The 14,915-nt window shown below is 37.3% G+C and overlaps 1 protein-coding gene across 3 annotated transcripts in view; it reads left to right on the forward strand.

The window, feature by feature from the left end:
• NKAIN2 (sodium/potassium transporting ATPase interacting 2) overlaps positions 1–14,915 on the forward strand; it is a 1,054,519-nt gene that overhangs the window by 1,034,897 nt on the left and 4,707 nt on the right. For 2 of the 3 annotated variants that reach the window (XM_017865826.1, XM_017865827.1), the window contains one exon: positions 11,957–12,038. In XM_017865826.1, coding sequence (XP_017721315.1) covers positions 11,957–12,038 — 82 coding nt within the window. Of the gene's footprint in view, positions 1–11,956; positions 12,039–12,657; positions 12,747–14,915 lie in introns of all 3 variants that reach the window. The other variant, XM_017865825.1, reaches the window with a different exon arrangement.

The following is a 14,915-nucleotide window of genomic DNA, read 5'->3' on the forward strand; positions in this document are numbered from 1 at the left end:
TCTTTAAATAAATCGGATATTTCCAAGTCAAGAATTTGAGGGGAAAGAAGCTGATTCATTCTCTCTCCTCTGTTAATTAAGAACAATCAGAGTTTTGTTTCTATAAAACAATATAGAAGTAACAATATTCACATAAGCAAAGGAGGGCCTTTAACTGGGGTGTAACAAAAGAGGTATTTTTTATGCAAAGAATATTTCTGACAGGGTGAATTGGAGTTATCCAGCAGATGAAGAATACTGATGTTGTTTTAATAGCATTAATAAAAAAGAAAGCATGTGGACTTAAAGGAGGAGCAAGTAGTGACATTTACAGAAATGAATGAACAAAAACCTTTGATTTTGCTGACTCTGCTTCTTGCAGTGGTGCAGACCCCCACAGCCTACCAGCAGTGGGTGTCCTAGACCAGCTTCCTCACCATCTATCTCTAATTTCTCATGGATAATGACATGAGAAAGAAAACATTCAAGTAGCAGAAAAGTGAGGTGATTTTCGCAGCAGAATGTTGACATACATGCTCACAAAATGAAGTCGCTGGGATCCTTTAGTCCCATCTCCAAAGAACAAATGAGAGCAAGACAAAGAGCTGGCACAGGAAAATGAAGTCTCTTTAAAAGCCCTCCAAATCAGAGACATGCTGAGAAGATGACATTCAAAGTTAGGCTCTTGATGAATGATGTTGGCCATTGCCCACTTCCTTATGCCCAGTTCTGCTTTAGTTTTAGAAGTGGCATCTCATAGAAACAGAAGGCTGGGCTCAGAGGTCTCCTTCTTAACAGCAGGAGGACTAAGAAACACTAGATCTCTAAGGATGGCCACCAGGTATGCAGAACGAAAACATCTGAGCGAAGCAGGCTTACACCTAGCTACTGAAAGAGCGCCTTGGAAATAAGTGAGCTGGAGACAAACCCTCAATCCTATGTGACATTTAAATGAGGCTGCTCTGGCAGAAGATACTCAGGGAGGCCTCCTCTATGATTGGTTGGTGTTGTGTGGCAGGGAATGAAGGAGAAACAAACTTAAAACTCACAGGAGGTGCAGTTTGTTTAAATAATAGAAAGTAATTAGGCTGAAGACAAAAATCAGTGATGGCATTTTATAATTACGATTAATTTAAAGTTTAATTTCCTTTGGTGCTAAAATCTTACTTAAAACATTTACCGGGAAAGGAAATTAGGATGTTACTATCAAGAGGCATAGAGTGCTTCTGGGAATCCATGCCTATTATCACTTGAAAATTAGGTTAGTGCCAAAGTGGGAATTTCAATTCATTTTTGAGTATAATAAATGGTGACCAGACCTCAGAGTCAGCGGGGTTGGCAGGGGCAGGAAGTGTAACATTTGCATTTGCTTGTTTGTTTGTTTGTTTATAGGATTAATTGCAAATGTTTTCAACAAAGAGTGTAGTTTATACATTACCAATCCTGCTACAAAATGAAAATTGGATATGGATTGCTGCCTTTGTAACTAATGAAGCTGGTGTGAAAGGGATTCCCAAATGTGGCACTGCAAAGGGAAGCACATAGTCACATATCCATACACCATTGAATTAAATGGAACAGGGGACAGTATTTCTGTTGGCTCCAAACCCGTCAACCCGACTCTCCTCTCCAAGTCCCCAACTTTTTCATCATTCTGTTTTCCCATTCATGCCTCAATTTCCAATTTCCATTTTCAGCAACTAATCTTTCTGGAAACTCACTTAGTAAAATCAATGCATAATAGTAACAAGCAGATGGAAATAACTCCTTTGCACTAATTTTTTCCATTCATTTTGCCTTTGTGGATTTGCTCATTTTAAATATTATATTGCTAACATTCGTGTGTGAACTAATACCAGAAATATGGAATTGTGTATAATCATGAAGTTATGAACAGTATTAGTAGTCACCTACTGTAATCCCCTAATTTTACAGTTAAGGAAAGGGACAGTCAAACTGACTTGCTCAAAGTTAAACAATCATTTAGAGGCAGAACTGGGGGCAGAACATCGATGTCAAGATTCGAAGAATACTTTCCATGTCACTTCACTGAGATACCTGAGACAGATTCTTTTAACAAATATTTATTGAGCAACTACTGGGTGGTAGGCTATGTGTTGTCACTAGGGATAAAGCAGGGAACCAAACAGATACCATGTTTGCCTTTATGGTGCCTACAATCCATCACACAACTTACAAGAGAAAGAGAAATTATAGTAAAGTGTGATGAAAGTTCAGATAAGGAAAGGGGATGGAGGTGCCATGGGAATGATCCCAGGAAGAACTCATGCAGTTTAGAAGATAAGGAAATTCTTCACTGAAGACATGACGATTCAGCTGAAACCTAAGGGATAAATTAGAGGACTATGTAGAACTTAACAAAGACAGGCATGCCTTTTTTAAAAGACACTACTTTTCGGATCGATATTGACCAAAGGTACACCGTAAGTCACACAGGAATGATCTTAAGTTCTTTTAATGAACTCGATACAGGAAATCTAGTTTCAGCTTTCCCAAATACCAATAAAAATGTTAGAGTAACTGTGGGACATTCTTTTTCCTGAAATTGCTACTGTTGTTCTAAGGAGATGATTAATTTAGGCTCAGGAGTTTTGTGATTTTCATTTCTGGAGGCTGTAAAATGATACAAAGATTATGTTAGCAAAGATTACAAGGTAAAGAATATGTCTCTAATAGGTAATTACAGCACGCATGTTTTATTTTTTATTTCCCTAAATATGCATATGTTAATGTACCCACAACCCTAATGAAAACTCCTGCATTTAAATGGGCTGTGGATTCTAAATATATTCTGGATGTCAGCTGAGAAAACATACCCAATCATGTCTAAAGAGCTCACCTATAGCTTGTAATAACTGCTTCTTCCAATTTCATCTGAAAGACATGTCGTATATAATTGAAAGCAATTCTAACAGGGGAAAACAAAATAAAGACTGGAAAATCTAATCCATCCAAATGGCATGGCACAAAGTGAGCCCAGGCACATTTAAGGTGAAGCTGCCTTAGTTATTTCATCATAATCTTCATTACATGCTTCTCTACATTTACTGAAAGCCTCAAAAGATATCGGATTCATAATTTTCTGACTCTAGCTTTATAGTTTCTCCACCCTGTTAGTTCTCATCTCATCACTACTCCCTTCATCTGCCACCTTCATTCCCTTCATCATGGATCACCTTCATTATGGTGGAAAGAGGCTTCTCTAAGATGCCCAGTTCTGAAATTTTCTGCCTGACTGTAAACACCTATCTATTCTTTTTCCTTGTTCTCCTGCCTCCCTCTTGGAAAAAGTTTTCTTCACCCTTATTTGGAAGCTTCCCTCCACCTGAACCTATGTTTTTCTCATGCTTTGGATCTTCCTACTCATTATCTATCTCCAGGACTAGCAAAGGCAGCAGTGTTCTTGTCAGCATCCTTGGTTTCCTTCCTTGCTTGTACATCCTTTATGCTTGGATTTTCAACATCTGTTCCTGACAATGCCCAGATTCAATTTCTCCACTTCTAATCCTGGGTGGTTGCTCATTGCTGGAGAAAGTAACTAAACCCAACAGCAAATGTGTACTTGCTACACTCAGCTGTGTGTTGTCTCCCGCTCAACCATGCTTTCATTCATCTGCATTTGACAAAGTGGCACTCTGGCCACGGGACCTGTTCCACACCTTTCCAGGATCCTTAAACCAAGTACTGAAATCTGAAAAAGTCAAATCTATCAAACAGAAACTTCTTTGATTTTCCCTCAAGAACCTCAACAAATCTCTACTGGCAATTATTCTTTTATCTTCTTGCAACCCTGCCCAAACCTGAGAGGAACAGGTAAGCTTCTCCTCTACAAAGTAATTCATCCACCAAGCTTTGGCCTGTCATTTTGCCTGATCCAGGACACTGAGCTCTCAGGGTCTTCATTCTTGACCATTCATTGGACAGTTCCTTTTGCCCACATATGCGGCAAAGCCTCATAGACCACAGACAAGGCCAGCCCCAAATTATTTGTGTTCTTTCTGATAATATACAAGGCCATTTCCAAAAGGATTTGAAACATGGAAATTCAGTTCTGTGTAATTTTTTTAAAATATAAATTAATTTATTTTTCTTCTGCATTATGTCACACAGGCTATTCCTGTTGCTTGTCAAATCACAATTAACTAACTAAGTGGGCATTTGAAGGCTCTCCGTAGACCCCTCCCTGGTCTCCTTGGCTTCTGTGGATGTCTTCTACACTTTTGTCACTCTATACAAAATTTTAGTAAATTCTAATACAAAATTCTCTCATTTGAGCCTTATTCCATCTATTCTCCTACCCTTGGAAATGCTAATTATCTCAGTAAAGAGCCTAAATGTGCATTTTAAAGCATAATTCCAATCATTCCTTTTGTATAAATCCTTTTTGAAAAGAGACGAGATCCCAATCCTATTCATAGTGTATTTTTAATATACATGCTTCTACGTATTACAAACATATGACACCTGATTCTCTCAATAACCCTTCAAAGCTGAAATTGCTTTCTTATCCTCACTTTACAGAGGAAGAAATTAAGGCTCAGAGCAATTGTGACCTAATTATAGGTCCAATGCTGGTAAGAAGTGAAGGCACAACCGGAGCACAAGTCTTCTGACTCCAAATCCCCCTATCTTGATGCTACCAAACAGATTCTACAATGATGTATCAAGTAGTGGCATTATGATATATCAAGTACTGGCATTATATTATTAAAAGACTACCTGATAAAAAGATCCGAGCCTCAGCAGAAAACCATCATGTGTTTCTTAAAATCTCACGTAAGGCACTGCCCTCACTGAGAAGTAGCGGATATGAACAAGAAAGACAACACAAAATAATTTATCAAGTGGAACTTGTATTTCATTTTTTTATTAGGCCTTTAGAACCAAAAGCTTAAAGTGATTTTTCAACTAACGATATACTTTATTTATTATGATACTATTATACCTATTGCTTTTCACTTTCATTGTTTAGCGTGTGTGATTGTGTTACCAGGTTTCAAATATTAAAGATCTGTTTCTGACACAAGTAAGAAGGAAACTGAAAAATAAGGCACTAAAACCCTGAGAAAACATATGTGATGAACAAGGTTAGGAAGCAAAGCATCTGCAGTGATTTAGCTAATAACTCTAATTTCATTCCGCGTGCGCTTCACCTGCTAGAAACCTTCCGTGGTGTAGCACTTTAGTGACCTTTCAGGCAACAACAGGCTAAAATACTTCTTCCTGTAAAGGACTGTGTTTTCCTTATCAGGAAAAAAAAAAAATAGCTCAGAGTCCATCCAGAGATTTTAGCCCAGACCGAACACCTGAAGCTCACACGGCCAGCTTGAATTCCTGCCACCAACTAGAGCTTAGTGGGAAAAAAGTGGTTCTTTTCAATTTGGCTTGAGGTTGGATATGTTTTACGTTTCTTTTGTATTACTGGAGCTAAGTACCCTTGGAATTTACACCAATGGAAATAATGGAAAGACGCTCTATTTTCACAGGACCTATTAATTTCATTTCTATGTAGAAAAACTCACTGAAAGGCATCAAACATTTTAGTGTCTTTCAATGAGTTATTCTAAATATTTAGGCTTAGCTTCCTATGAACTGCCTTTTAAATTTTCCCTTCATGGTTTTTTACAGCTCTGTCTCCAAAAAGGAGTATGTTGAATAGTGGCTTTGTCATTAATAACCAAGGGATAATTTTATATTACAATACCTCATTGCCAACATGTATTTAATAAAACAGTTTTAAGTTTGCTGAACTCAGTGTTCAGGATTAAAAGGTTTAAATAAAAGAGAGGCTCACAACAGGAAATATATATCGCAAAGAATATTTATTCAAAAAGCTTTTTTATCTTATTTGGTAATTTCTAAATTCCACTATCATTAATATTATTAAATCATAGTTATTAAATTGATATGGCACTTAACAAATTTAAAATAATTGCACCTGCAATTATTACAGTACGTCTACTGCCCCCACCCATACGTCAATAGATGTAAACATACCCACACTGTAGATAAGAAAATGAAGGCAAAAAGAAAATACACTTGCAAAGAAAATGATAGCATTCTAAGTTGTCTTTTGGAGGTGATGGATATGTTATTACCTTGATTGTGGTAAAGGTTTCACAGGTATGCACAGGTCCAAACTTATCAAATTGCACACATTAAATATGTGCAGTGTTTTGCATGTCAATTATACCTCAGTATAGCTCTTAAAAAAAAAAAAAAAATCCTGAGTTGTCTTCAGAGAACCAAAGGCAAATCCCTCCAAAAAGGCAGAGATTAAGAAAGTACCTTTTTTTTTCACCTTCAGTCCAGTCGTGTGCCTCTGTTTAGGGTTCTATAAACTGGCCAGAAGGAAAACAATGTTCTTCCTACCAATTACCAAGATTTGTTACACTCAATAGCATTCATCAATGAATGACCATCTCACTGGAGTCCTTTTGATACGAATGCATGTCCTAACCTCTTTCCTTCCACTCCTCTTGGCCAAAGAGGATGTAGTGGTGGTTTCTTCCTACTGGTATCCAAAAAGTTTCTGTTGTGTATCTCACAGCACCAGGCAACAACTTTGTAGATTGTCTATAAAAAGTCTTTATTATATCATTCAAGGCCTTGGCAGTCAGCCAAATTTCACTTGGAAGTTTTTCTAGCATCTTCCATGCTCTGATCAATTGCCTTATTTTCCTTTACAGCCTAAAGGGTGTAAGAGTTTATTTGGTAAATACCTACTGAGTGTTTTCCATGAGCCAGACACTGTTCTGGGTTCTGAGGCTAGCGTGATAAACAGTAGAAAGCAGTAAATCTCTTGTAGCTTGTATTATAGTAGTGGAGGAAATCAACAAATAAGCAAGTAGATTTATACATCAGGTAGAAATAGGTTGTAATGAAGCAAAATAAAGCTGAGTGAGGAGAAAGAAATTCATCTCTAACATCCCAGCAAGTCCCCAATTTCCCTTGCACTAATTAGTTACATTTCCCTTTTCCCAAGCATCTCTTCACTTAGATGTACCACATAACTTAAATACTACATTTCCAAAAGAAAGCCAAACACCAACACCCTTTTGACACTTTTTTTTTCTTTGAAAGCAGCAATATGCCCCTGGCAAAGAAATTTCTGAGACTCAACTTTGAACCTTTTCTTTTCCTCCCTTTCCCCACGTTCAAAACTTGCCATGAACTATGTTTTCTACCTCTTTGTCCATTCATCTCAAATTCATTGACATCTTTCCTTTCTCATTCTCCCAATTCTAATTCAGGCTTTTAGTACTTCCTGTCCGTCTTTCACATTTTCTGTTAAGTATTGAAGTTACACAGACAATATGCCAAGTCGCATGAAAGAAAACATCTCTCATAACTTTAAAAATCATCATCGTTATCAGTCCTACAAGATGGGGATGAGAATATAAATTTCAGAAGAAAGGATGGCTTAAATGCATATTTGGTGTCCTGTATAAATTATCAGACACAGAGCACGTGAACTAAACCTTGAAGGATACTACCCTCTTAAAGATACATTACAAAAAACCCAAAATACCACACTGGCGACTATCACTGGCAAATTCAGCAAAGGTAGTCTCTGATAAATCAAAGAATAATCTAATACTGTAGATTCTTACAGTATTCGATGGGAAGAAGATAAAGAGCAAATTTTCTAGAAAGAACAGAGTAAAAGATGCTGGAAAACAAATAACAAAAGGGGAACTCAAAGCAAGAACTTAAGACTTTTGTTAAATTAATAACTTAGAAAGAACATAAAAATGTGATTTGATGCTTTTGGTCACTGTAGATAACATTCGAAAAATGTACTAGAATGGCATAAGTCAAATGCAGAAATCTCTTTTTCAATATACGTACAAAGGAAATAGAATACCTGGTTTCTACTCTCATCCTCAGATGTGTGGCCTCAGGATAAAACTCAATAAATCTGTATTGATTTGTAAAATTAAGATAATTATTCTTACCAACCTCAAAGTAATTTTGTGAAGATAAATGATATCACTTGAAAGGGCTTCATGAACTATTAAGTATTTTGCAATTTGGGGAATTTAGTTTATTTTAAGGATGTAAGGAGATTCTTGATTGATAGAAGTTACTCTTTTCTAAATAATGCAGAGATAAGTTACGACCCAAACATCTAGCTGCCATCCAAATTACTTGGACAAAAATCTGTCAAATGTTTTATGACCCTTATTGCTCAGAAAAGTTTTAGAATATGCAGTAGTCTCTTTAGAGCCTGAATAAATGTCATTATATAAAAGAAACTGAAAACAGAACAAAGTGGTATTAAGGGTATCTTAAAAATGTAAGCTAACCCCACTAATTCCATTTTTGAGAGGAAAAAAAATACCTCTACCTCTCTGTCTATCTACATGGTACCCCAAAAAGTTCCATATGTGGTTGAAGAACCCTTCTATAAAAGGTGAGAAGAATCAAGTCTCCCTGTGCTGACCCCCACAATCTTAACTATAATGGGTGTTTGGATCCAGTTGATTCCTATTCCTCTCTCTGGGGTCTTTAGGAAGACATCCAAACAATTTCTGAGAAGAAGTGCACATGAAAATTTGCTGTACACAGTCTCCTTAGCTGTGAACTCGAGCATGTAGGTAAAATAAACTATAGAAAATATGCCCTCTGCTCCTGATTTACATTTGAATGCCTCCTCACAAGTGAAATGGTAAAAATCCAGCCTGGTTACATTCAGAGCTGCTTCTCTTCTCATGTTGGTTCTGGGTCACTTTCTGTTGGAACTTCTTCCATACCCAGGCCATCAGCATGGTCCGAATAATCAGAATGATCACAGTCCTTCCATCAGAGCTTTAGTGCTGTCCTCCCTAATCTGGGAGTTATAAGCCATCTCTCTCCACCTGCACAGCATACAGATTGTGGTTAATAAGAGCAAGCCCCAGGCCACTCAAGCTCCGTTCGCACCACAGACTCAGGACACCCTCATTTCCCTCTTGGCCTTTTCTCATGTCTTTGGAAGGTCTACATTGCTTCTGACTCAAGCTTTGCTTTCCATTTTTGGTCCTAATTCTATCCATTGGGCTTGAAGATTCATCTTGTTTTCTTCACATTATCCCTTGGTTCATCCGAAGATCTTTGGTTCATAATTATCACCTGTTTTTTTTTCTTTTTTTTTTTTCTGCCATCCCTCCTAAATCCCTGTAAACAAGTGAATTAAATATTTCAAAACAAACACAATGATAATAACAACAACAGCAGTAGCAATAAAAATACTAATAAACCTGAGTTTGACTTGGATCTCAATTTCAGTGGAGACCTTACTGTTTCTGTCTGCCGTGATCTTGATCTATTGTAACCCACTCTCCACCACTATGGCAGAGACCATCTTACTAAGAGAGAAGCTCAGAGCAGTGAAGCTCTAACTCGGTGAATACCTCTTAGAAAACTAGTCATTAATTTAGTCTCATCGTCAACAACAGCCCTTCCAGATAAACAGAAATTTAGACACTATCTGCAACAAATCCCCAGTCTTAAACTATATATATATATATACTTTTCTTTTTGAGACAGAGTTTCCCTCTTGTCACCTAGCTGGAGTGCAATGGCATGATCTCGGCTCACTGCAACTTCTGCCTCTGGAGTTCAAGCAATTCTCCTGAGCCTCCCGAGCAGATGGGATTACAGACGCGAGCCATCATGCCCAGCTAATTTTTGTATTTTTAGTAGAGACAGGGTTTTACCATGTTGGCCAGGCTGGTCTTGAACTGCTGACCTTAGGTGACCCATTCGCCTCGGCCTCCCAAAGTGCTGGGCTTACAGGCATGAGCCACTGCACCCAGTCAATAATTTTTTTAAGTGCAAACTTTAAATAGAGTCACTGTGTAATTATTACATAGTTCTTCCGGTACTGTTTGTATTAGCCAAGGTATAATGTAGAAGACAAAAGAGGATCACACTCTTTTGATCCATTTCCTGTAAAATACTTGCTATGGTTCTATAGTTGTTCCAAACACCAAGAATAAACATTAATGTAAACTATGGACTTTGGATGATGACAATGTGTCAGTGTAGGTTCACTGATTGTAATAAATGTACCATTCTAGTGTAGGGTATTGATAGTGGAAGATGTTATGTTTGTGTCGGGGCAGGAAATATACAGGAATTATCTGTACTTTCTGCTCCATTTTTCTGTGAACCTAAAACTGATCTAAAAAAAATAAGGTCTTTTTGTAAGAGAAAACAAAGGATTTCCCCACTACACAGACATCGTGGACTTTATGTTACTTTGCACCCTGCTTCAGTTTCTGTCTGTAGCACCCCAAATATTAGTAAAAGAATAACTAGGCAAAGTAAGCCAACAGAAGGAGGTGCTGGAAAAAAAGGAATGGGTGTCCTAGGGCATTCTGCTTATCTCTATTTGACTTTCTTTCTCCTTTCTCTTATTTTGTTGGCCTTGTGTTCTTTTGTTTCTTTTATCCCCACTCTAAAACCTCTTTATTCACAAATGAAAAGAAAAAACAAAACTAAAGTTTTCACAGTACTTTTAGACTTGACTGTTCCAGTTACCATTGCTGCCAAAACTTAGTGGTATAAAGCAACCATTTATTACGCTCATAGGTTCTGTGGGTTAATAACTCAGACAGGCACAGAGGGGATGGCTTGCCTCTGTTGTCTGATGTCAGAAACCTGAGCTGGGAAGATACCAAGACTGAACTGACTCAACAGTGAGGGTCTAGAATCATTTGAAGGAAACTTGTCCGACCCACAGCCCACAGATCATATGCAGCCCAGGACAGCTTTGAATGCATCCTAAAACAAATCTGTAAACTTTCTTAAAACATTGTGACATTTTTTGGCATTTTTTTTTTTAGCTCACCAGCTATCTTTAGTATTAGTGTATTTTATGTGTGACCCAAGACAGTTCTTCCAGTGTGGCCCAGGGAAGCCAAAAGACACCCCTGATTTAAAGTTATTTTATTTCCCACACCTGGGTTTGGATGCTGGCTATCAGCTGATACGTTAGTTGTATTGTTACTGAAACACTTATCCATTGGTCCTTCATTGATCTCTCCATGCGGGCTAGCTTGGGCTTCCTTGTGGCATCATGGCTGTGTTCCAAGAGAGAACATCCCAAAAGAGCAAGAGAAAACTGCATGATACTTTTATGATCTAGCCTTAGAATCCCCATAGTGTCATTTATAGCATAGTCAAAGCTGCCAGAAAGGTCTACCCATGTTCAAGAGAAAGAGACATACTCAAACCATTGTATGGGAGGAATGTCAAAGTCATATTGTAAAAACATGTAAAATAGGAGATACTCTTGCTGCCATTTTGGAAAATCTAATCTGCCACAGTAACTCTTATTATATCTTATTGTATCTTACAGAGCTAAGTATGTATTGAATCTGAATATTTGGTTAAACTGTTCCACATGTTTACCTCTGATTGTTTCAGATTGTAAACCACATTTGGCAGGGATAGCAATGTTGAGTTAATTTACATGACCTCCACTGTAGTACCTTGTGCTTGATAACCACAACATGTAACATTATTACTAGCGCTGCAATTGCTGATAGATACATGCACTTGAGTGGTCATTATTTATATTTATATGCTATAACTTTTTGTAGCATGTCACAGAAAATCTACACTAACCAAAAAAGCATATAGCATCTCCATTGTGTAAATGAACTCTATTACTCCAATTAGGTCTTGGTTGTTTGAAAATAGTACATCATTTTTTCTACCAAGTCAATAGATTCTTGTAAAGCAATAATTGAATCTTACAATGAGTGGTGGGGGAGGGAGGCAGCGGAATCACTACCTTGAAGGAACTATCATTTCTTCCATTTCTTTTTTCTTAGCAATTACTTTTAAAAGTTTAATAGATTATTACTAATAAAAGGTTTATTAGTAATCTGTGTGGGGCCTTGATCAATCAAGGATGTTTATCTCTCTGAAAAGCTGACTAATGAAGACAATTGTCCCTTTTCAGTTGATTTCATAGGTGGCTTTGACTCTTATGGCTATCAAGGGCCTCAGAAGACATCTCATTTACAACTACAGCCTATGTACATGTAAGTATTTTACTTGGAAGGTGTTCTTCTGGGGTACTAAAGATAATCAAGTAACTGTATCATGATACAAAATCAATGGCATGCAGCTTTCGTTCAGTTATATACTTCCAGTATTTTTTCTATTCATATTGTTTTGAGTGGGATAGTTTCAATAACATTTTTCCATGAATTTTTCTTATTTGGCTTATAAGAAATGTCTTTTCTAAAGTTACCTTTAGTCTTACATAAGTATCACCTACATGACTCAAAAGCCTATGTTAATTATCTATCACTTCTTTGAGTTGCCTAAAAGTTGTATTTTTTGAAAATTATATAACAATGTAGGCAGTTATATGTAATTATGTATAAACCACATGTTCTGGTTTCAGTTTACAGTGGTTGTCCTGGCATAATTATTATTCTCAAAAGAGTTCTCATTTAGATGATAAATAATAGGTTCACCCAAGTTATATGTAGTGTTAAAAAAATAAAAAACTGAGTAATACACTTTCTCTATCATTTTTCTGATGTAAAAGTGAAAATGACTGAAACATTAACACTGAAACTTATCGAACCCTTAACTCTAGCACTCAAGAGAGCAGACATACAATCAGAGCCTGATTTTTATATCTGTGTTTAGGCAAATTCCCTTGGATAACAACTGATAACAAATTCTATATATCAGCATCAAGTGATATGCTGAATTGCAAGCGAAGATCAAAATAGAAAGTAAGATTCCAATTCATTTTAAAATGTGAACTTCTCTTTGAAGATATGTGTTTGTTGTCGTTGTCCTCCACCATTGAATCATTTTACCTTTTAATATCTTTAGTGTGTAGGATAATAAATGGAGTTTGGGAGTAAGTACTGCTCCTCCAAAGAAATTAATCTTTAAACATCCCTCTTTTCAGCTTCTCCTTTAAAAAAGAATAATCTTGCACTGTGCCTGCCTTTTTCTTTGTGTCACTTGTAGTTCTCTGAAATCGTTTGCTAATAGCACCCACAAAACAGACTCCAGCAGTTAAGAAGTCAACCAAAATTTTGCTTCGTTCAAAGCATTGTGTCTATAAACAGTGTATTACACATTTCCTCTTTTACATCCCCACAACCACTGCCCTAATTCATGCAATGTATGACCTGTTGAGTTTTTTGGTCTCTTCCTTATTTCAGACCCTCCAATGTATCCTCCATATGGCTGCCAAATGAATCATCCTAAAGTACTGCGCTGATGTTTTCACTTCCTGCTTCAAAGCTATCAAGGAGTCCCTATTACCTCCTGTTGAAACAGTATCTCTTATCTTCAATTCTTAGTAACGTTTGAGTCCCAACCCTATGCAGATGATGCTGGATATATTAGGAAAATGTAGTAATGAATAAGAACTAGCCCTGTCCTCCTGAAGTTTATAATCTATTGAGAGCATAAACAGTCTGATAGCTCCCCTTAGCCATTTTTTTTCTAGCCAAAGTAGAACTCTTGCCTTATTCAAATATATGTATTTTTCCAATTGTTCATGCTGTTCTCTAGACACCAAACATCATCTTTTTTCCAAATTCCACTCTTTGAAACCCCACTATCCTTTGAATTTTCTTAAGATATATTCCTTTATGAAGCATTTCTTAATCTTTTCTCCTGTAATATTTCTCTTTTATTTCTTTCACCATGTACTACAGTTGTTTGCTATGCATACCAAACCTTCCCTATCCCCCCAGAAAGATTCTTGATAGCTACAAAAACAATAAAACATGATCAGTCCTTGACACTCCTTACCATTCTTCTCAATATTTTATGTAACATTCTCTAAAGTGTTCTATTTAAAAAGGTAGAGCAATCAGGAGTAGTGGTTAAGATGACCTACTGAAGGCATATTGTCTGAGATTAAATTCCCTGCGACCATGGGCATGTAACTTTGTTTGAATAACTCTATTTAATTTTACCAAGCCTAAGTTTCCTCACCTGCAAAATAGAGATGGCATACAGACTTTATCTGATTGCTCTGAAATTATACGAAAGAATATATATTTAAAGCACATGAAACACAGGACATGTCACATAGTAAGTGCTTAATAAACATAATTCATAGTGGTAGAATAATGCTTATGTTAATAAACATCACTCATGGAAAGGCTGTATCAAGTCAGAAGTAACATATACTATAAGTCACTCCTAAAAAATCTCCTCTGTAAATGGTATATTATATATAACAGCGGTCTTCTGGGCCGTGAATAGTCCTGGCCCATGGCCTGTTAGGAGCTGAGCACAGAGCAGGAGGTGAGCAGCAGGTGAGGGAGCATTATTGCCTAAGCTCTGCCTCCTGTCTGATTAGGAGCAGCATTAGATTCTCATAGCAGTGAGAACCTTATTGTGAACTGCATGTGTGAGGCATCTAGGTTTTGTGATCCTTATGAGAATCTAATGCCTGATGATCTGAGATGGAACAGTTTCATCCTAAAACCATTCCCCCCAACCCTGGGCTATGGGAAAAGTGTCTTCCACAAAACCAGTCTCTGGTGCCAAAAAGGTTGAGGACTGCTGATGTATAATATCAACTCAGGTAACATGTATCAGTATATTTGTGCTCAAGAGTAAAATATGGCTGGGCACGCTGGTTCATGCCTGTAATCCTAGCACTTTGGGCGGCTGAGGCGGGTGGATCACCTGAGGTCAGGAGTTTGAGACCAGCCTGGCCAACATGGTGAAACCCCATCTCTACTAAAATATAAAATTAGCCAGGTGTGGTGGTGCACACCTGTAATCCCAGTTACTTGGGAGGCTGAGGCAGGAGAATCTGTGGAACCTGGGAGGCAGAGGTTGCAGTGAGCCAAGATTATGCCACTGCACTCCAGCCTGGGTGATAAAGTGAGGTTCTGTCTCAAAAAAAAAAAAAAAAAAAAAAAAAA

This window comes from Rhinopithecus bieti, unplaced genomic scaffold, assembly GCF_001698545.2.
Source record: "Rhinopithecus bieti isolate Rb0 unplaced genomic scaffold, ASM169854v2 scaffold_83314, whole genome shotgun sequence".
In the NCBI taxonomy this organism is placed as follows: Eukaryota; Metazoa; Chordata; class Mammalia; order Primates; family Cercopithecidae; genus Rhinopithecus; species Rhinopithecus bieti.